Genomic DNA, 23,380 nt, shown 5'->3' with positions numbered 1-23,380 from the left:
AACCAACCAACCAACCAACCAACTAACGGACCAACCAACCAACCAACCAACGGACCAACCAACCAACCAACCAACCATCCATCCATCCAACCAACCAACGGACCAACCATCCATCCAACCAACCAACGGACCAACCAACCAACGGACCAACCAACCAACCAACCAACGGACCAACCATCCAACCAACCAACGGACCAACCAACCAACCGACCAACCGACCAACCAACCAACCAACCAACCAACCAACGGACCAACCAACCAACCAACCAACGGACCAACCAACCAACCAACCAACCACCCAACCAACCAACCAACCAACGGACCAACCAACCAACCAACCAACCACCCAACCAACCAACCAACCAACCAACCAACGGACCAACCAACCAACCAACGGACCAACCACCCAACCAACCAACCAACCAACGGACCAACCAACCAACCAACCAACCACCCAACCAACCAACCACCCAACCAACCACTGTACTGACTGAACCAAAGACTGAGTGACCAACCAGCCGACTGACCAAGAGCCAGTCTGGTTGGTTGGTCAGTGTACCGATGGATTACCTGTGACATCAGCCGCCATGAGTCCCTCGGCTCTCATGACCTTCACCTGCACGACGCCGACGTCCTTCACGTTGCAGAAGGACCTGGCCGGCCGCTGGAGGAGACAGCAGAGCTCAGACCCTCGTCCACTCAAGACCTTACCCTCCAGGTTTCCACGGCGACGCCGCTCACGTATCGCTCCAGGATCTCCCGGCGCTCCTGCGGGTCGTCCAGCGGCGTCACCGACAGGTCTGCGATGGAGACGGCGGCCGAGGCGGTCAGGGTGACCAGCAGCACCACGAAGCCCCGGGACTCCTCCAGGGGGAGCTCCAGGTGGTGGGTCCGCTCCTTGGCCAGCCTGGACAGGTCCAGCTGGCACCTGGACCCAGAACCCCGGACCCCCGTCCCAGTGGGATCGGTTACAGGACCAGGACAAGGGACCCAGAACCCCGGACCCCGTCCCAGTGGGATCAGTTACAGGACCAGGTGAAGGGACCCAGAACCCCGGACCCCCGTCCCAGTGGGATCGGTTACAGGACCAGGTGAAGGGACCCAGAACCCCGGACCCCCGTCCCAGTGGGATCGGTTACAGGACCAGGACAAGGGACCCAGAACCCCGGACCCCCGTCCCAGTGGGATCGGTTACAGGACCAGGACAAGGGACCCAGAACCCCAGACCCCCGTCCCAGTGGGATCGGTTACAGGACCAGGTGAAGGGACCCAGAACCCCGGACCCCGTCCCAGTGGGATCGGTTACAGGACCAGGTCAAGGGAACACGCTAAACCTTCGTCATGTTTAGGACGCCACAACCCTAACCCTATCCTCACCCCTAACCCTAACTTAACCCCAACCCCACCCCTTACCCCAACCTATCCCTAACTCCAACCCTAACCTCAACCTAACCCTAACCTCACCCCTTACCTCAACCTAACCCTAACTCCAACCCTAACCTCAACCTAACCCTAACCTCACCCCTTACCTCAACCTAACCCTAACTCCAACCCTAACCTCAACCTAACCTTAACCAAATCCCACCCCTTACCCCAACCTAACCCTAACTCGAACCCTAACCTCACCCCTTACCGGGACCGGAACCCTAAATCCAACCCTAACCTCAACCTAACCCTAACCTCACCCCTTACCTCAACCTAACCCTAACCTCACCCCTTACCTCAACCTAACCCTAACCTCACCCCTTACCTCAACCTAACCCTAACTCCAACCCTAACCCCACCCCTTACCCCAACCTTACCTAACCCTAACCTCAACCTAGCCCTAACCCCAACCTAGCCCTAACCCCACCCCTTACCTCAACCTAGCCCTAACCCCACCCCTTACCTCAATCCCAACCTAACCCCACCCCTTACCTCAACCTAGCCCTAACCCCACCCCTTACCTCAATCCCAACCTAACCCCACCCCTTACCTCAATCCCAACCTAACCCCACCACTTATCCCAACCTAACCCCACCCCTTACCCCAACCTAACCCTGACCCCACCCCTTACCACAACCTAGCCCTAACCCCAACCCCCATCACTGTGAACAAAACCGTTTGAAAACGTTGTAAAAGAGAGAAAACGACACTTCAGTCACCGTCACCATAACATCAACCCAACTTTGTACTTTTATTTTGACAGTCCCCATAATAGAAATCCAACTCGTTGGTTTTATTTTGACAGTCAAGGCGCACACACACACACACACACTGACCGGCCGATGAAGTCGTCCCTCCGGCCGGTGTCTCTGTCCCACACCGTGATCTCCAGCACTCCTCCACTCTCCTCGTACAGGTGGAGGTCGAACTGCTCCCTCCACTGGGGGCTCAGAGTCTTAGGCACAGTCTACACACACACACAAACACACACACACACACACACACACACACACACACACACACACACACACACACACACACACACACACACACACACACACACACACGTAAACCGTGATCTTTCCTGTCACCAACAGGTGGCGCTGCGTCTGTATGGACTTTTGCATGTAGATTTAATCGCGGCAGGACTCTGACACCTCACTTCCTGTTTGATGGCGAACCATCAGGTTTTTTGCGGCAGGTTGCCATGGCAACGCTCTCTGACTTTTGCAAAGTGTTTTCATCCCCTATAGGCGTCTTGGTTTTTACCCTGCAGGAGGAGGTCAACGCCAGGATGTCACTTCCTGTTGCGTTGGGAGTCTGATGTTCTCCTGTGTCCTGATGTGCTTCACGTCAATCGGCCAATCACTGGAGTCCGGTGTATGATAACACAATGCCTTGAACCTCCTCTCGCCAGCAGGTGGCGCTACGACTGTGACTGGACATGAGCATGTGGACGTGTTCGGGACAGCACTGTGGCGACACACGTGTGGTTTCAGGCAGATTGCAGCACGCAGAGCAGGGTTACGCATCACTTCCTGTTTCGTGGCGAACCAGCAGATATTCATCAACACACACCTGAACACACACACACACACACACACACACCTTGCTGCGGTACTTCTGCGGGCCCAGCCGGAACTTGACGTAGGGGTCACTCAGGCCGTTGGGGTCCATCGGGGTCAGGCTCCGCCCCTCGATCAGCGCGATGCTCACGATGCCGCGCCACAGCTGGGACTTACGGTGCAACTCGGAGAGGCGGAGGGACTGCTGCTGCTGACACACACACACACACACACACACACACACACACACACACACACACACACACACACACACACACACACACACACACACACACACACACACACACACACACACACACACGCACACAATCTGAATATGTCCGGTTACACATCAGGAGAAATGAGGCACAGCAGGGCTCGGATCTTTAAACGTTTCTTATTAAAACGTATTTATTTGAAAAGTTATATAAAAAAATACAAGATCGGGGGAAATGTTCCTTCTTGTTTCATTTCCTGCGTCACGTCGGCCTTATTGACGTTTGACATCGTGAACGTGTCGGCCTGATCGAGGTCAAAGGTTAAAGACGAGAGCCCCGCCCACCGACAGTGCACGGAGACGACCGCGGCACCGACACAGGAAGTGGTCGACATTCAGCAGCTAACGTCTGCTTCCTGTCCGACGGAAGTGATGAAAAGACAGAAACTACAGACATCGACACCACGATGACGATGATGATGGTGACGACGATGATGAAGGTGAGAGGAAACACGCAGGTGAGGCTTTACCTTGGTGGATCGTTTCCAGGATCTCCTGAGCAGCATCGTCTGAACAACATAAAGAATCGTTAAGACCTCCGAAACTCTGGGGAAAATACAGCAAACTACGAGAAAAACTCTGGGGAAACTACAGCAAACTAGGAGAAAAACTCTGGGGAAGCTACAGCAAACTACGAGAAAAACTCTGGGGAAACTACAGCAAACTACGAGAAAAACTCTGGGGGAACTACAGCAAACTACGAGAAAAACTCTGGGGAAGCTACAGCAAACTACGAGAAAAACTCTGGGGAAACTACAGCAAACTACGAGAAAAACTCTGGGGGAACTACAGCAAACTACGAGAAAAACTCTGGGGAAACTACAGCAAACTACGAGAAAAACTCTGGGGAAGCTATAGCAAACTACGAGAAAAACTCTGGGGAAGCTACAGCAAACTACGAGAAAAACTCTGGGGAAACTACAGCAAACTACGAGAAAAACTCTGGGGGAACTACAGCAAACTACGAGAAAAACTCTGGGGAAACTACAGCAAACTACGAGAAAAACTCTGGGGAAGCTATAGCAAACTACGAGAAAAACTCTGGGGAAACTACAGCAAACTACGAGAAAAACTCTGGGGAAGCTATAGCAAACTATGAGAAAAACTCTGGGGAAGCTACAGCAAACTACTAGAAAAACTCTGGGGAAGCTACAGCAAACTACTAGAAAAACTCTGGGGGAAGCTACAGCAAACTACTAGAAAAACTCTGGGGAAACTACAGCAAACTACTAGAAAACTCTGGGGGAACTACAGCGAACTACGAGAAAAACTCTGGGGAAACTACAGCAAACTACGAGGAAAACACTGGGGAAACTACAGCAAACTACTAGAAAACTCTGGGGAAACTACAGCAAACTACGAGAAAAACTCTGGGGGAACTACAGCAAACTACTAGAAAAACTCTGGGGGAACTACAGCAAACTACGAGAAAAACTCTGGGGGAACTACAGCAAACTACTAGAAAAACTCTGGGGAAACTACAGCAAACTACGAGAAAAACTCTGGGGGAACTACAGCAAACTACTAGAAAAACTCTGGGGAAACTACAGCAAACTACTAGAAAAACTCTGGGGAAACTACAGCAAACTACTAGAAAAACTCTGGGGAAACTACAGCAAACTACTAGAAAAACTCTGGGGAAGCTACAGCAAACTACTAGAAAAACTCTGGGGGAAGCTACAGCAAACTATGAGAAAAACTCTGGGGGAACTACAGCAAACTACGAGAAAAACTCTGGGGAAACTACAGCAAACTACTAGAAAAACTCTGGGGGAACTACAGCAAACTACTAGAAAAACTCTGGGGGAACTACAGCAAACTACGAGAAAAACTCTGGGGAAACTACAGCAAACTACTAGAAAAACTCTGGGGGAACTACAGCAAACTACGAGAAAAACTCTGGGGAAACTACAGCAAACTACTAGAAAAACTCTGGGGAAGCTACAGCAAACTACGAGAAAAACTCTGGGGGAACTACAGCAAACTACTAGAAAAACGACACACGACCACATGCAAGTCATTTCAAACCAGCTGGGACCAGTGTCCTCAGACAGGTGTTTTGAGGAGCATCCATGGTCAGTTGACCTCTGACCCAACCGTTGACCTCTGACCCAACTGTTGACCTGACCCAACCATTGACCTGACCCAACTGTTGACCTGACCCAACCGTTGACCTGACCCAACCATTGACCTCTGACCCAACCGTTGACCTCTGACCCAACCGTTGACCTGACCCAACCATTGACCTCTGACCCAACCGTTGACCTCTGACCCAACCGTTGACCTCTGACCCAACCGTTGACCTGACCCAACCATTGACCTCTGACCCAACCGTTGACCTCTGACCCAACCGTTGACCTGACCCAACCATTGACCTCTGACCCAACCGTTGACCTGACCCAACCATTGACCTCTGACCCAACCGTTGACCTCTGACCCAACTGTTGACCTGACCCAACCATTGACCTGACCCAACTGTTGACCTGACCCAACCGTTGACCTGACCCAACCGTTGACCTGACCCAACCATTGACCTCTGACCCAACCGTTGACCTCTGACCCAACCGTTGACCTGACCCAACCATTGACCTCTGACCCAACCGTTGACCTGACCCAACCGTTGCCTTAACCCGTTGACCTCTGACCTCAGCAGTGGAATACAACACAACAAATATTTTCCTCTTGATGGTTCTACAAGTTTCCTTCACATTATTTCAACAATCTGCACATCATCACATCCTGTTCGTCTGTTCTGCCCTCCATGTTCCTGCGGGAGGCGCTAGGGGGCCAAGAGGAGGAAGAGTCTCCTCCCTCCTCCTCCTCCTCGATCTTCCTCACAGACTGAATCTCATTATAAATTGATGAAGTGAACAAGAGATGAGGGACAGAATGTTCTGGCTCTTTGAGGATCTTCAGCTTCCCTTTGATGCTGAACGACATCTTAATATTTCACCTTAATTCAACTGGACTCATTAAAACATTCAACGCTTTGTGATCTGATCTGTTCAAATTAGATCAAAATAACTGAGAGAAATAATTCAGGCGACTATTATTTATTGTTTTGTTGACGTTCAATAAACGAGTTGGAGGCGTCAGGAGGAAGACTTCAGGTCTGAAACTCTAACAAACATCCTGTTCTGACGAAATATGTCTATAATTAATGCTGATCTCTAGTTTATTCATGGGAGGAGAAGAAGAAGAAGAAGAAGAAGAAGAGAAGAAGGAGAAGAAGAAGAAGAAGGAGAAGAAGAAGATGGGGGGGGCTAAATCACCTGGGGGGCAGATTGAGCTTGGGGGGGGGGGGCTAAATCACCGGGGGGGGGGGGGGACTAGTCTAACGATGTCGCCACTCACTTTATTGACGTACGGTTTCCAGTGATACGTCTTCACCTCCATCTGCTGCAGGAAACAGCAGAACGTAAACTGCTAAGAGTAGCCAACAGGTGCTAACAGGTGCTAAGAGTAGCCAACAGGTGCTAAGAGGTGCTAAGAGTAGCCAACAGGTGCTAACAGGTGCTAAGAGTAGCCAACAGGTGCTAACAGGTGCTAAGAGTAGCCAACAGGTGCTAACAGGTGCTAAGAGTAGCCAACAGGTGCTAACAGGTGCTAAGAGTAGCCAACAGGTGCTAACAGGTGCTAAGAGTAGCCAACAGGTGCTAATAGGTGCTAAGAGTAGCCAAGAGGTGCTAAGAGTAGCTAACAGGTGCTAATAGGTGCTAAGAGTAGCCAACAGGTGCTAATAGGTGCTAAGAGTAGCCAAGAGGTGCTAAGAGTAGCCAACAGGTGCTAATAGGTGCTAAGAGTAGCCAAGAGGTGCTAACAGGTGCTAAGAGTAGCCAACAGGTGCTAACAGGTGCTAAGAGTAGGCAACGGGTGCTAACAGGTGCTAAGAGTAGGCAACAAGTGCTAACAGGTGCTAAGAGTAGCCAACAGGTGCCAAGAGTAGCCAACAGGTGCTAAGAGTAGCCAACGGGTGCTAACAGGTGCTAAGAGTAGCCAACAGGTGCTAACAGGTGCTAAGAGTAGCCAACAGGTGCTAAGAGTAGCCAACAGGTGCTAAGAGTAGCTAACAGGTGCTAAGAGTAGCCAACAGGTGCTAACAGGTGCTAAGAGTAGCCAACTGGTGCTAAGAGTAGCCAACGGGTGCTAACAGGTGCTAAGAGTAGCCAACTGGTGCTAAGAGTAGCCAACGGGTGCTAACAGGTGCTAAGAGTAGGCAACGGGTGCTAACAGGTGCTAAGAGTAGCCAACGGGTGCTAACAGGTGCTAAGAGTAGGCAACGGGTGCTAACAGGTGCTAAGAGTAGCCAACAGGTGCCAACAGGTGCTAACAGGTGCCAACAGGTGCAACAGAGTCGTTCTGAGTCCACGGTGGAACGAGTGAAAACACTTTGTGGAAATGTTGGGGACTCGTTTTCTTGTCGACGGAGGAAATTCTGCTGGTCCAGGAACCAACCTGGTGTCTGCTACTGTTCTTCTCTGCTGTGTGTATGTGTGTGTGTGTGTGTGTGTGTGTGTGTGTGTGTGTGTGTGTGTGTGTGTGTGTGTGTGTGTGTGTGTGTGTGCGCGCTTCCATTACAAGAACGTTAACGTGGAAATGTGTTGAGAGTAAAACGCGATATTGCTGCGTTGCCACTAGAAACGAGGTGCGAACAGGACGTCAGTACCGTCGACATAAAACACTAGACGCCTTGCCTGTGGCGCGGCTACAGTGCTGCCCTCTAGTGGCAAACCACCGACAGACAGAGCTTCTCCTCAGCTTTAAAACGAGGTACGACTTGTGTCGCTACCTGGACCAGCGAGCAAACTACCGATGTTTCAGTGGACCTGCTAGCCTGAAGGTCTTCATGTTGAGCTCCGGGGGGAGACCTATCCAAGATGGCGGCGCGGTGGACACGTAGCGTCCACAGGCGCTAACAGGCGGTGAGGCAGCTAGGTGGGTTCTGCCGGACGTACCGTGGAGTCTCGCCGCTCCTCCAGCGGACTGTCTTTAGGCGTCAGGGTGGCGGCCAGCTCCAGGGTGCCCAGGTCCTGGTCCGGGTGCTGGGGGTCCTTCAGGACCAGGGTCACCGGGATGCTCCTGTCTCACACACACACACACACACACACACTGTAACACACTCTGATCCTGTGTGTGTGTGTGTGTGTGTAGGACTTCCTGACCTGTGCTGCTCCAAAGACTCCAAGTAAAGAAACGCTGAACCCATGAAGTCGTCCTGGAGCGCGAAGTCATAGTCAAACACCTGCAGGACACACACACACACACACACACACACACACACACACACACACACACACACACACACACACACACACACACACACACACACACACACACACACACACACACACACACACACACACACACACACACACACGATCAGAGGGTGTGTTACAGTGTGTGTGTGTGTGTGTGTGTGTGTGTGTGTGTGTGTGTGTGTGTGTGTGTGTGTGTGTGTGTGTGTCAGTACCTTGACATACAGGGGCTCAGTCAGACCGTCCAGGACCAAGGTGGTCTTCTCGTCCCAGACCGGGTTCAGGTTCTTGTGGATGGTTTTACTCCGGAACACTTCCTTACCCCCGAGCTTCAACTTCACGTACGGATCACTGGTACCTGGCAACCATCAACCATCAACCGTCAACCTTCAACCAGTCAACCGTCAACCAGTCAACCATCAACCATCAACCTTCAACCAGTCAACCAGTCAACCGTCAACCATCAACCATCAACCAGTCAACCAGTCAACCGTCAACCATCAACCATCAACCTTCAACCGTCAACCATCAACCATCAACCAGTCAACCAGTCAACCGTCAACCATCAACCATCAACCTTCAACCGTCAACCATCAACCATCAACCAGTCAACCGTCAACTGTCAACCGTCAACCATCAACCTTCAACCAGTCAACCAGTCAACCGTCAACCATCAACCATCAACCTTCAACCGTCAACCATCAACCATCAACCAGTCAACCGTCAACTGTCAACCGTCAACCTTCAACCTTCAACCACCAACCGTCAACCATCAACCTTCAACCAGTCAACCGGTCAACCATCAACCATCAACCGTCAACCATCAACCTTCAACCAGTCAACCAGTCAACCGTCAACCATCAACCGGTCAACCATCAACCATCAACCGTCAACCATCAACCTTCAACCAGTCAACCAGTCAACCGTCAACCATCAACCGGTCAACCATCAACTGTCAACCATCAACCGTCAACCAGTCAACCTTCAACCGTCAACCATCAACCAGTCAACCGTCAACCAGTCAACCGTCAACCGTCAACCAGTCAACCGTCAACCAGTCAACCGTCAACCAGTCAACCGTCAACCATCAACCGTCAACCATCAACCAGTCAACGTCAACCATCAACCATCAACCTTCAACCGTCAACCTTCAACCGTCAACCGTCAACCATCAACCAGTCAACCTTCAACCTTCAACCGTCAACCTTCAACCGTCAACCATCAACCAGTCAACCGTCAACCATCAACCAGTCAACCGTCAACCGTCAAACATCAACCAGTCAACCGTCAACCATCAACCTTCAACCGTCAACCATCAACCTTCAACCATCAACCAGTCAACCTTCAACCTTCAACCAGTCAACCGTCAACTGTCAACCGTCAACCGTCAACCTTCAACCGTCAACCATCAACCGTCAACCATCAACCGTCAACCAGTCAACCATCAACCGTCAACCATCAACCAGTCAACCGTCAACCAGTCAACCGTCAACCATCAACCATCAACCTTCAACCGTCAACCATCAACCATCAACCAGTCAACCTTCAACCTTCAACCAGTCAACCATCAACCATCAACCTTCAACCGTCAACCGTCAACCGTCAACCATCAACCAGTCAACCTTCAACCGTCAACCTTCAACCGTCAACCATCAACCAGTCAACCGTCAACCATCAACCAGTCAACCGTCAACCGTCAAACATCAACCATCAACCAGTCAACCGTCAACCAGTCAACCGTCAACCATCAACCAGTCAACCATCAACCAGTCAACCGTCAACCATCAACCATCAACCAGTCAACCGTCAACCATCAACCTTCAACCGTCAACCATCAACCATCAACCAGTCAACCTTCAACCTTCAACCAGTCAACCGTCAACTGTCAACCGTCAACCTTCAACCGTCAACCTTCAACCGTCAACCAGTCAACCGTCAACCAGTCAACCATCAACCGTCAACCATCAACCAGTCAACCGTCAACCAGTCAACCGTCAACCATCAACCATCAACCTTCAACCGTCAACCTTCAACCATCAACCGTCAACCATCAACCAGTCAACCTTCAACCTTCAACCGTCAACCTTCAACCGTCAACCATCAACCAGTCAACCATCAACCGTCAAACATCAACCATCAACCGTCAACCAGTCAACCGTCAACCATCAACCAGTCAACCATCAACCAGTCAACCATCAACCAGTCAACCATCAACCATCAACCAGTCAACCGTCAACCATCAACCAGTCAACCGTCAACCATCAACCAGTCAACCGTCAACCTTCAACCATCAACCAGTCAACCTTCAGCCGTCAACCAGTCAACCGTCAACCAGTCAACCGTCAACCATCAACCATCAACCAGTCAACCATCAACCAGTCAACCGTCAACCATCAACCAGTCAACCATCAACCAGTCAACCATCAACCAGTCAACCGTCAACCATCAACCAGTCAACCGTCAACCTTCAACCGTCAACCATCAACCAGTCAACCATCAACCTTCAACCATCAACCAGTCAACCAAACTCCGAGGAGACAGAGTAACTAGGAGGAGACAGAGTAACTAGGAAGAGACAGAGTAACTAGGAGGAGACAGAGTAACTTGGAGGAGACAGAGTAACTAGGAAGAGACAGAGTAACTAGGAGGAGACAGAGTAACTTGGAGGAGACAGAGTAACTATGGGGAGACAGAGTAACTAGGAGGAGACAGAGTAACTAGGAAGAGACAGAGTAACTAGGAGGAGACAGAGTAACTAGGAGGAGACAGAGTAACTTGGAGGAGACAGAGTAACTATGGGGAGACAGAGTAACTAGGAAGAGACAGAGTAACTAGGAGGAGACAGAGTAACTAGGAAGAGACAGAGTAACTAGGAGGAGACAGAGTAACTTGGAGGAGACAGAGTAACTAGGAAGAGACAGAGTAACTAGGAGGAGACAGAGTAACTTGGAGGAGACAGAGTAACTATGGGGAGACAGAGTAACTAGGAGGAGACAGAGTAACTAGGAAGAGACAGAGTAACTAGGAGGAGACAGAGTAACTAGGAGGAGACAGAGTAACTTGGAGGAGACAGAGTAACTATGGGGAGACAGAGTAACTAGGAAGAGACAGAGTAACTAGGAGGAGACAGAGTAACTAGGAGGAGAGAGAGTAACTTGGAGGAGACAGAGTAACTATGGGGAGACAGAGTAAGTCCAAGGAGACAGAGTAACTAGGAGGAGACAGAGTAACTAGGAGGAGACAGAGTAACTAGGAAGAGACAGAGTAGCTAGGAGGAGACAGAGTAACTAGGAAGAGACAGAGTAACTAGGAAGAGACAGAGTAACTAGGAGGAGACAGAGTAACTAGGAGGAGACAGAGTAACTAGGAAGAGACAGAGTAACTAGGAGGAGACAGAGTAACTAGGAGGAGACAGAGTAACTTGGAGGAGACAGAGTAACTATGGGGAGACAGAGTAACTAGGAAGAGACAGAGTAACTAGGAGGAGACAGAGTAACTAGGAGGAGACAGAGTAACTAGGAGGAGACAGAGTAAGTCTGAGGAGACAGAGTAAGTCCGGGGAGACAGAGTAACTAGGAGGAGACAGAGTAAGTCCGAGGAGACAGAGTAAGTCCGAGGAGACAGAGTAACTTGGAGGAGACAGAGTAACTAGGAGGAGACAGAGTAACTAGGAGGAGACAGAGTAAGTCCGGGGAGACAGAGTAACTAGGAGGAGACAGAGTAAGTCCGAGGAGACAGAGTAACTAGGAGGAGACAGAGTAAGTCCGAGGAGACAGAGTAACTAGGAGGAGACAGAGTAAGTCCGAGGAGACAGAGTAACTAGGAGGAGACAGAGTAAGTCCGAGGAGACAGAGTAAGTCCGAGGAGACAGAGTAACTTGGAGGAGACAGAGTAAGTCCGAGGAGACAGAGTAACTAGGAGGAGACAGAGTAAGTCCGAGGAGACAGAGTAACTAGGAGGAGACAGAGTAAGTCCGAGGAGACAGAGTAACTAGGAGGAGACAGAGTAAGTCCGAGGAGACAGAGTAACTAGGAGGAGACAGAGTAAGTCCGAGGAGACAGAGTAAGTCCGAGGAGACAGAGTAACTTGGAGGAGACAGAGTAACTAGGAGGAGACAGAGTAACTAGGAGGAGACAGAGTAACTTGGAGGAGACAGAGTAAGTCCGAGGAGAGAGTAACTAGGAGGAGACAGAGTAACTTGGAGGAGACAGAGTAACTAGGAGGAGACAGAGTAACTAGGAGGAGACAGAGTAACTTGGAGGAGACAGAGTAAGTCCGAGGAGAGAGTAACTAGGAGGAGACAGAGTAACTTGGAGGAGACAGAGTAACTAGGAGGAGACAGAGTAAGTCCGAGGAGACAGAGTAAGTCCGGAGAGAGCAGAGAGCAGTAAGGGTGTGTGGGTCCTTGCCTCCCCGGTCTCTGGCTGCCAGGTTCAGTCCTCTCTTCAGCTCCAGCTCCAGCTTGTAGAGTCCTGAGGGGGGAGCCCCCCCGGAGAGCGACGCCCCCGCACCCTGTCAACACACACACACACCATGAAACACACACCAGCTCCCGTCACTGCGCGACATCGACAAAAACTCACCTGCATCGCTGTGACACACACTCACACACACACTCACACACACACACTCACACACACTCTCAGGTCGGACTGAGCTGCAGCAGCTCCGCTGCATCATCTCACTGTGAAACATCTCACTCCCCGGGGTGAGGCTGAGAGGAAATTACACCAGACACACTTCCTGCCATCCACCACACACACACACACACGCACACACACACACACACGCACACGCACACACACACGCACTTTCATTTTCCACTCAAACCTGCAGCACCTGTGTGCTAACAAGCTTCAACGCACACACACGCACACACGCACGCACACGCACGCACGCACGCACGCACATACTTTCATTTTCCACTCAAACCTGCAGCACCTGTGTGCTAACAAGCTTCAACGCACACACACGCACACACACACACACACGCACACACGCACGCACGCACGCACACACACACACACACACACACACAGGTCAGGAGGTGCAGAGACAGCGAGTCTGTTAGAAGTGACTGCTAATGCATCGTGATGGAAGGTTCAGTCCCAAAGAGACACAAAGAGGAAAAACAAAACGAAACCAGAGACGCAGGAACGACAAAGATGAAGAAAAGCTACAAACGCAAAACAAGCACAAATAGAACCGACAGAAAACAGCAGAGGTGAACAAAAAACACACAAAAAACACTCAAACTCCATGTAACCTACCAAAGTAACTAACTGCAGTTTTCACTCAGCGGTTGTTTACATGTTGTTTACATGTTGTTTACATGTTGTTTACATGTTTAACAATCCTTGTAAGATTTATTATCAGTTTCACTGAAGTCGAGGATGAAAACAACTCTTTGGTTGGTGATTTCAGTTCATTCTGTCATCCGACGTGCTTCCAGGAGATCAAACCTCAGTTTCCTTGTGGTCACCTTAAACTAGTCTGAAACTAGTCTGAAACCAGTCTGAAACTAGTCTCAAACCAGTCTGAAACTAGTCCACAACCTGGTCAAACTAGTCTGAAACTAGTCTGAAACTAGTCTGAAACTAGTCTGAAACCAGTCTGAAACTAGTCTCAAACCAGTCTGAAACTAGTCCACAACCTGGTCAAACTAGTCTGAAACTAGTCTGAAACTAGTCTGAAACCAGTCTGAAACTAGTCTGAAACTAGTCTGAAACCAGTCTGAAACTAGTCTGAAACCAGTCTGAAACCAGTCTGAAACTAGTCTGAAACTAGTCTGAAACCAGTCTAAAACCAGTCTGAAACTAGTCTAAAACCAGTATGAAACTAGTCTGAAACCAGTCTGAAACTAGTCTGAAACTAGTCTGAAACCAGTCTGAAACCAGTCTAAAACCAGTCTGAAACTAGTCTAAAACCAGTATGAAACTAGTCTAAAACCAGTATGAAACTAGTCTAAAACCAGTCTGAAACTAGTCTAAAACCAGTATGAAACTAGTCTCAAACCAGTCTGAAACTAGTCCACAACCTGGTCAAACTAGTCTGAAACTAGTCTGAAACTAGTCCACAACCGTGTCAAACTAGTCTGAAACTAGTCCACAACCTGGTCAAACTAGTCAAAAACCAGTCTGAAACTAGTCCACAACCTGGTCAAACTAGTCTGAAACTAGTCCACAACCTGGTCAAACTAGTCAAAAACCAGTCTGAAACTAGTCCACAACCTGGTCAAACTAGTCTGAAACTAGTCCACAACCTGGTCAAACTAGTCTGAAACTAGTCTGAAACCAGTCTGAAACTAGTCCACAACCTGGTCAAACTAGTCTGAAACTAGTCTGAAACCAGTCTGAAACTAGTCCACAACCTGGTCAAACTAGTCTGAAACTAGTCTGAAACTAGTCTGAAACTAGTCCACAACCTGGTCAAACTAGTCTGAAACTAGTCTGAAACTAGTCTGAAACCAGTCTGAAACTAGTCCACAACCTGGTCAAACTAGTCTGAAACTAGTCTGAAACTAGTCCACAACCTGGTCAAACTAGTCTGAAACTAGTCCACAACCTGGTCAAACTAGTCTGAAACTAGTCCACACCCTGGTGAAAACTAGTCCAAGTGGGTGTGAGTGAACTGGAGTGCACTGGAGTGAACTGGAGTGCACTGGAGTGAACTGGAGTGAACTGGAGTGCACTGGAGTGCACTGGAGTAACTGCGACTCATCCTGACCCTCCAGAGTCGGTGTGAACCAGTCTGGGTCAGACTTCAGGGGTTAACAGCTGATTATGAGGATTACCTGCCGTGTGCCAGTAGAACAGGAAGCTAAACTCCACCCGGCTGAGAATAGAACCCCTCCGCCTCCAGATCCTATTAAACGCACCTATTTTAGGTTGTGTAGCGTCATGCTAACTGTCATCACGGCTAATATGAACGTGTATTTTCAAAGAGGCGACGTTTAAGTCTCTGCAGTTTAACTCCGTCCAGTAGAACTCTGTCCAGCAGAGCTCCGTCCAGTAGAACTCTGTCCAGCAGAACTCCGTCCAGCAGAACTCTGTCCAGCAGAACTCTGTCCAGCAGAACTCTGTCCAGCAGAACTCTGTCCAGTAGAGCTCCGTCCAGCAGAGGTCCGTCCAGTAGAACTCTGTCCAGCAGAACTCCGTCCAGCAGAACTCTGTCCAGCAGAACTCTGTCCAGCAGAACTCTGTCCAGCAGAGCTCTGTCCAGCAGAACTCTGTCCAGCAGAACTCTGTCCAGCAGAACTCTGTCCAGCAGAGCTCCGTCCAGTAGAACTCTGTCCAGTAGAGCTCCGTCCAGCAGAGGTCCGTCCAGTAGAACTCTGTCCAGCAGAACTCCGTCCAGCAGAACTCTGTCCAGCAGAACTCTGTCCAGCAGAACTCTGTCCAGCAGAGCTCTGTCCAGCAGAACTCTGTCCAGCAGAACTCTGTCCAGCAGAACTCTGTCCAGCAGAGCTCCGTCCAGTAGAACTCTGTCCAGTAGAGCTCCGTCCAGCAGAGGTCCGTCCAGTAGAACTCTGTCCAGTAGAGCTCCGTCCAGCAGAACTCTGTCCAGCAGAACTCTGTCCAGCAGAACTCTGTCCAGCAGAACTCTGTCCAGTAGAGCTCCGTCCAGCAGAGGTCCGTCCAGTAGAACTCTGTCCAGCAGAACTCCGTCCAGCAGAACTCTGTCCAGTAGAGCTCCGTCCAGCAGAGGTCCGTCCAGTAGAACTCTGTCCAGCAGAACTCTGTCCAGCAGAACTCTGTCCAGTAGAGCTCCGTCCAGCAGAGGTCCGTCCAGTAGATCTCCGTCCAGCAGAACTCTCTCCAGTAGATCTCCGTCCAGTAGATCTCCTCCCAGTAGAACTCCATCCAGTAGAACTCTCTCCAGCAGAGCTCCATCCAGTAGATCTACTCCCAGTAGAACTCCGTCCAGCAGAGGTCCGTCCAGTAGAGCTCAGTCCAGCAGATCTCCGTCCAGTAGAACTCCGTCCAGCAGATCTCCGTCCAGTAGAACTCCGTCCAGCAGATCTCCGTCCAGTAGATCTCCGTCCAGTAGAGCTCCGTCCAGCAGATCTCCGTCCAGTAGAACTCCGTCCAGCAGATCTCCGTCCAGCAGATCTCCGTCCAGCAGATCTCCGTCCAGCAGATCTCCGTCCAGTCGATCTCCTCTGACGAAGACCAGATTCACATCCTGGATGTTTCATTCTGCCGTCAGACGTTAACGAGTCGACGAAGAACAAAACCTCCACGAAACGTCTCGCAAATGTGCAAAGAGAATGAGTCCTCGTCCCCACGAGACAAAACCGTCTTCTTTCTCCCCGTCGTTCCTAAAAAGTTCCCCCGTCCACACGGGAGACATCAGCGTCCACGACATCATGAAACCTCCTGAACACGACGTAGTTCCCCTGCCAGGCCTGCAGGAGGCGCCGGTTCCTAAAGCGCCGCGCCGATCAGACAGCAACCATGGCGACAGGAAATGGCGTCGTCGTGTGGGCGGGGCCTCAGAAAGACGTCCAATCCGACGGCCCAAGCAGCCGAACAAACTTAAATAGGTTCGGATGAAAATGTCTGCACTTGATGGTAGAAACCATCTGTTGACTGAGCGAAGAAGAAGAAAAGTGTTGCTTTGAGAAAAACGTCGATAACTTCCTGTTTCAATTAATCGTCTAATTGCTGCGGCTCGCGGGGATTTACTTCCTCTCCGGTGTCTTGTAAACGGATCCTAATGTGTACTTGAAGTACTCTAAAGTACTTCGTCTGTCAAGAGGCCGTCGATAAAAGCCCTGATGTGGAGCAACAACAGGCGGGGCAATAAATCTGCCTCGTGGGTCGGACGGTCCAGACCTCAGCGCCCCTCAGCCAGAGTACTCAAGTAATCCCGTAAAAAACGAGGAATCTACTCCAGTGAAACTGAAGTCATTTAAAGACTCGAGTCAGAACTCTCTGAGAGAGGAACGTCCACGTCTTGGGTCCGTTTCCACGACGACAGAGACTCAGAGTCGCTGGAAACACGAGCTCCTGCGAACGGCCGCCAGCGTGGAACTTTCCGGAAACGTTCCGATTCCGTCTGGAACCTCGTCGGTCCAACTGAACGTCGTTCTGGATAAACCGCCCGGTGATCTGATCGGTTCTGTTGTTGAGGCCGACGCCAGACTGGAGACACTCAATCATCTTTACGTCGATTCGTTTCGCTCGTCAACAAGTCGCCGCCGCCGCCGTGGCGGTGCCTCCCGGGCCGGTTTTAGACCAATCAGACGCGACGCCTGGATCCATGTCTGGGTCGCTGCGGAGAGTATTGATCGGTGCGATGAGACCCGAGGGGGACGAGCGTAAACATAAATCAGCTGGAAGCTGGACGGAACGTCCACCTCTGGGTCGATACGGAATCAGAGCGACTGAACTGGAGAACCTGACGGACTCCTTCGGTTCGGGAACTCAGCTACACAACGAGGAAGTCATTCGTGGGACGACACCGATATCGGGATCTGGTATGAGCGGAGTAAAAAATACCCGACGCCGCGTGATGTCGTCCATCAGCAACGTTGGAGGCAACAGAGCAGGAGCAACGTCTCGGGTTTGGAGATTCTTTATTATCGACGACAAAAGTAAAAGAAACTGTAAATTGTGTTCTGACAAAATATGAAGAGGACATGAAAGACAGTGGCAACTTCATCACCAGCAACTTCATCACCAGCAACTTCATCACCAGCAACTTCACCACCAGCAACTTCACCACCAGCAACTTCATCACCAGAAACTTCACCACCAGCAACTTCATCACCAGCAACTTCACCACCAGCAACTTCACCACCAGCAACTTCACCACCAGCAACTTCATCACCAGCAACTTCACCACCAGCAACTTCATCACCAGCAACTTCATCACCAGAAACTTCATCACCAGCAACTTCCCCACCAGAAACTTCCCCACCAGCAACTTCATCACCAGCAACTTCACCACCAGCAACTTCATCACCAGCAACTTCATCACCAGCAACTTCACCACCAGCAACTTCACCACCAGAAACTTCACCACCAGCAACTTCACCACCAGAAACTTCATCACCAGCAACTTCACCACCAGCAACTTCACCACCAGCAACTTCATCACCAGCAACTTCACCACCAGCAACTTCATCACCAGAAAGTTCATCACCAGCAACTTCACCACCAGCAACTTCATCACCATTTAGACATTCGGTCTAAATCCCGGCAGGTTGAGCTCCACGACACTCGGTAGTTTACCTGCTCAGCCGTGCTACATGCTACATGCTAAACACAATCATAGCGACCGACACTTTGGTGGCGGAGGTTGGCGGTGACGCGTAGCCTCCGCGTATCGTTAGCATTTGGAGTATGAATCAAACTTTAGGCTGTTTACTAGCGGAGCTCCGATCGATCGGCCACCGATCATCATCGGCCGACCGCCGTGGAAAATACGTGATCGGCGTTTACCGATCGATTGCCGATCACCAAAACCCCGCCCCCTTTCCGTCACGCTGCGCGGGCGCGCGGCTGCAAACGTCAACAACAAACATGTCGGCCGTGTGGAACTTTAAGATCTGTGACGTGGCGGAGGAGCAGGTTAACAGACAGATTTAGACATTTATTTTGTAGGGTTAGGTTTAGGGTTTAGAGTTAGGTTTAGGGTTAAGGGTTAGGTTTAGTTTAGGTTTATGGTTAAGGGTTAGGTTTAGGGTTAAGGGTTAGGTTTATGGTTAAGGGTTAGGGTTAAGGGTTAGGTTTAGGGTTAAGGGTTAGGTTTAGTTTAGGTTTAGGGTTAAGGGTTAGGTTTAGGGTTTTCCCCCTAAATCATCCGACCGGTGGCCCTCATCATGACTCGACTGCAGAATTTACAGCCAATCAATGTGATCGGTATCGGCAGCAGAAAACCTTACCGGAGCTTCCCTACGATCTAATACTCACCGCCAGCAGCCGTCCACACGTGGAGGCGAGGGAGACGGCGGTGTCATGGCTGGAGGCGCGGCGGAGGAAGTGTCGGACGGCTCGGCGGGATTCTGCCACCGGCGCCTCGCCGATCAGGAGATCCAGGATCAGGCGGGGCGGCGGGACGTCAAACGGAGGGGAGGAACTGCCGGCAGGTCGCCGGGGAAGTCGGTGCTTGTGAGGCTTCTACCTTAGGTACCTCGCCGCAAAGAGAATCGCTGGAGGAGGTGGAGCCGAACGAGGGAGGAGCAGGAGGAGAGGAGGAGGGAAGGAGGGAGGACGGAGGACTGAGAGTCGTCCTGCTGGTTGGCTTTACTATAATCTGTCCACTGGATTAACCCCGATGACCGAAACACCAGAGAGACACTTCTAATGAGTTGAGCCGAGTCCAGAGTCCACACCCCTGGTACTACACCCCTTCAACACGCTTCTATTCACTTCACTTCTATAGAGCCAAATATTACAGTCAACTGAAGACAGAGAAAAACCAACAATTCACCACCATGTGGAGAAGTTCTGCAGAACCAGACTCAGTGGAGAAGTTCTGCAGAACCAGACTCGGTGGAGAAGTTTTGTAGAACCAGGCTCGGTGGAGAAGTTCTGCAGAACCAGGCTCGGTGGAGAAGTTCTGCAGAACCAGACTCGGTGGAGAAGTTCTGCAGAACCAGACTCGGTGGAGAAGTTCTGCGGAACCAGGCTCGGTGGAGAAGTTCTGTAGAACCAGGCTCAGGTGGAGAAGTTCTGTGGAACCAGGCTCGGTGGAGAAGTTCTGTAGAACCAGGCTCAGGTGGAGAAGTTCTGTGGAACCAGGCTCGGTGGAGAAGTTCTGCAGAACCAGACTCGGTGGAGAAGTTCTGCGGAACCAGACTCGGTGGAGAAGTTTTGTAGAACCAGGCTCGGTGGAGAAGTTCTGTGGAACCAGACTCGGTGGAGAAGTTCTGCGGAACCAGACTCGGTGGAGAAGTTCTGTAGAACCAGGCTCAGGTGGAGAAGTTCTGTGGAACCAGGCTCGGTGGAGAAGTTCTGCAGAACCAGACTCGGTGGAGAAGTTCTGCGGAACCAGACTCGGTGGAGAAGTTCTGCAGAACCAGACTCGGTGGAGAAGTTCTGCGGAACCAGACTCGGTGGAGAAGTTGTGCAGAACCAGGCTCAAGTGGAGAACGTCTGCGGAACCAGACTCAGGTAAGAAATAATGATCCATGAAGAGAAGCGAAAGGAAGCAGAGAGAAATCTGGACCTCATGATGGACGGACGATGGACGTGTTTTCCCCGTTTCCACGGAGACGGAGAGTTTCGAAAAGTGGTGACTTCAGTGTCTCCGAGCAGCGTTGTGGTGTGAACGGAACCAAAACATGTCCAAACCGTCTCGTTTGACTCGTTTTCCCTCGAAGAAAGGAAAAGTGTAAATAAAAGCGTCAGTTTACTCACAATGCTAATGATGTTCTGAAACGTTCTCCGCCTGGAGCAACAGTTGATTACCTGGAATCGTTTCCAGCTGCGCTTTGCTGCGCCTTGCTGCGCCTTGCTGCGGCTTCGCACGGCAGCGTCCACAGTTCTGGTTTCACGTCTCAACATTCAAGGATCATTTCTCCTTCATGTGGGCCGACGCTCGCCGCAGTGCAGCTTTTAGAAATATAACTAACTGACCACAGGAAGCTGCGGAAAACCTGCAGAAATCCTGCAAAATCCTGGAAAATCCTGCTAAAACCTGTAGAAAAATCCTGCAAAAACCTGCAGAAATCCTGGAAATCCTGCAAAAACCTGCAGAAATCCTGCAAAAACCTGCAGAAATCCTGGAAAATCCTGCAAAAACCTGCAGAAATTCTGGAAAATCCTTCAGAAATCCTGCAAAAACCTGCAGAAATCCTGGAAAATCCTGCAAAAACCTGCAGAAATTCTGGGAAATGCTGCAAAAACCTGTAGAAATTCTGGAAAATCCTGCAAAAGCCTGCAGAAATCCTGGAAAATCCTGCAAAAACCTGCAGAAATCCTGGAAAATGCTGCAAAAACCTGTAGAAATCCTGAAAAATGCTGCAAAAACCTGTAGAAATTCTGGAAAATCCTGCAAAAGCCTGCAGAAATTCTGGAAAATCCTGCAAAAACCTGTAGAAATCCTGGAAAATCCTGCAGAAATCCTGCAAAAGCCTGCAGAAATCCTGGAAAATCCTGCAAAAATCCTGGAAAATCCTGCAGAAATTCTGGAAGATCCTGCAGAAATCCTGCAAAATCCTGCAGAAATCCTGGAAAATCCTGCAAAAACCTACAGAAATCCTGCAAAAACCTGTAGAAATCCTGGAAAATCCTGCAGAAACAACTTGACTCAGCGTTCAGCGTTTCCTGGCGTGAAAAGATTAATTCTCATGGAGACTTTCTTTCCTCCTCCACCCACTTCCTCCTCCACCTACTTCCTCCATGTCCTTCAAAATTTACTCAATTCCTCTCGGAGAAACAAACTGAAAACAGGAAATTAGGAGGAAAATGTTCCCATGAATGTGTCAGTGAAGCACCAGCAGCGTGAATTAATGTGCATTTAGATCCTTTTTTATTCTCCACCTCACACTGAACACATTTTAACCCCCGATTGGTTTTTATCGGTCATATATGTGAGAAAAGAGGTTAAAAACAAGAAAAATCTGATTAAATCGTTATAAAAGCTGCAAAGACGAAATAAAGTGCTGAAATATTAGTTTTTTAATGCAACCAGCAAGTATCCGTGGCGCCCTCTAGTGGCCGTTTTTAAAGTGACTGCAGCAAAGTGGAATCCGTATGAAAACACCAGATTTGTCATTTTATTATTATTATTTTTTTAATGCATTTTTATTAAAATACGAAACGAGTCGTGTCCCATCAGAATCGCACTCGAGTCCAAAAACCGCCTGTTTCTACCGGTAGAGGCTCACCTGGTCCGGCGGGTGGTCCGGCTGACTGTCCCCGCCTGCTGCGGCTCCGGCCGCCGCGCCGCCCGGGCTGCAGGAGCCGCCGCCGGCTCCCGGAGGCTGGACCAGCCGCTCCAGGCACGCGGAGCCCAGGGAGGAGCTCTTGTGGTGGGACTGCAGCAGCTGAGCCACGGTGGGCTTGTTCGGGCTGGACGGCTTGTGTTTGCCGGAGGAGCGGAGCTTCTCCCGGCCGGGGACGGAGCCTGAACCGGCCGCCGCCGCCGCCGCCGCCTCCTCCCTCTCCTCCGCCGGGGAGGAGAAGAGCAGGTCGGGCTGGGAGGAGGAGATGACCCGGTCCAGGACGGACGGTTCCCGGCGCTTCATCCTCCGGAACACCCACATGCCTCGCTCCTTGCGGTCCTCCGGCTCGCGAGCGCCGCCGGGCTCCCGCGCTCCCGGCTCGCGAGCTCCGGGTTCCCGCGCTCCCGGTTCCCGCGCTCCCGGCTCGCGAGCTCCCAGCTTGGGGCTGAGCAGCGGCTTGGCCCGGGCCTGGAACTGCTTCCACAGGGAGCTCTGCGGGGGCGAGCCGCCGTCCTCAGCGCGCTCCATCCCGGCCGCACCGAGCCGCGGCCTGCCCCCTGTTTCCGGGGGAGGATTGATTTACTGCCCCAGCAGCCGCACGCACGCACACACACACACACACACACACACACACACACACACACACACACACACACACACACACACACACACACACACGGGGGGAATACTGGAGGACAGGGCCGGTCCCAGCCGCACCAAGGGGGGGGGTGGGGTGGGGGGGCTCAAACCCCCCCCTTGTTTATATTGTATATTGTTTATATTGCAAATAGAATAAATAAATGCGGGGGGGTTCGTATATTGTTTATATTGTGAATATAATAAATAAATGGGGGGGTTTGTATATTGATTATATTGCGAATATAATAAATGGGGGGGTTCGTATATTGTTTATATTGCAAATATAATAAATAAATGGGGGGGTTCGTATATTGTTTATATT

General features: G+C 50.7%; 1 protein-coding gene across 1 annotated transcript in view; it reads right to left on the bottom strand.

Annotated features, from left to right (window-relative positions):
• The window catches only part of LOC308148267 (multiple C2 and transmembrane domain-containing protein 1-like), a gene marked incomplete at both ends in the record, with an annotated part of 35,468 nt that extends 12,521 nt beyond the window's left edge, over positions 1 to 22,947 (bottom strand). The window contains 11 exons of the mRNA XM_080521712.1: positions 571 to 664; positions 742 to 928; positions 2,262 to 2,392; positions 3,034 to 3,198; positions 3,738 to 3,776; positions 8,223 to 8,346; positions 8,430 to 8,509; positions 8,738 to 8,880; positions 12,932 to 13,034; positions 19,442 to 19,607; positions 22,349 to 22,947. Of these exons, the coding sequence (XP_080377838.1) occupies positions 571 to 664; positions 742 to 928; positions 2,262 to 2,392; positions 3,034 to 3,198; positions 3,738 to 3,776; positions 8,223 to 8,346; positions 8,430 to 8,509; positions 8,738 to 8,880; positions 12,932 to 13,034; positions 19,442 to 19,607; positions 22,349 to 22,947 (1,831 nt within the window). The remainder of the gene's footprint in view (positions 1 to 570; positions 665 to 741; positions 929 to 2,261; positions 2,393 to 3,033; positions 3,199 to 3,737; positions 3,777 to 8,222; positions 8,347 to 8,429; positions 8,510 to 8,737; positions 8,881 to 12,931; positions 13,035 to 19,441; positions 19,608 to 22,348) is intronic.
• Positions 22,948 to 23,380: the final 433 nt, after the last annotated feature.

This window comes from Blennius ocellaris, assembly GCF_963422515.1.
Source record: "Blennius ocellaris genome assembly, contig: SCAFFOLD_95, whole genome shotgun sequence".
NCBI classification, from domain to species: domain Eukaryota; kingdom Metazoa; phylum Chordata; class Actinopteri; order Blenniiformes; family Blenniidae; genus Blennius; species Blennius ocellaris.
The sequence above is the reverse complement of the archived record's forward strand: the minus strand, read 5'-3'. Positions and strand labels throughout refer to the sequence as shown.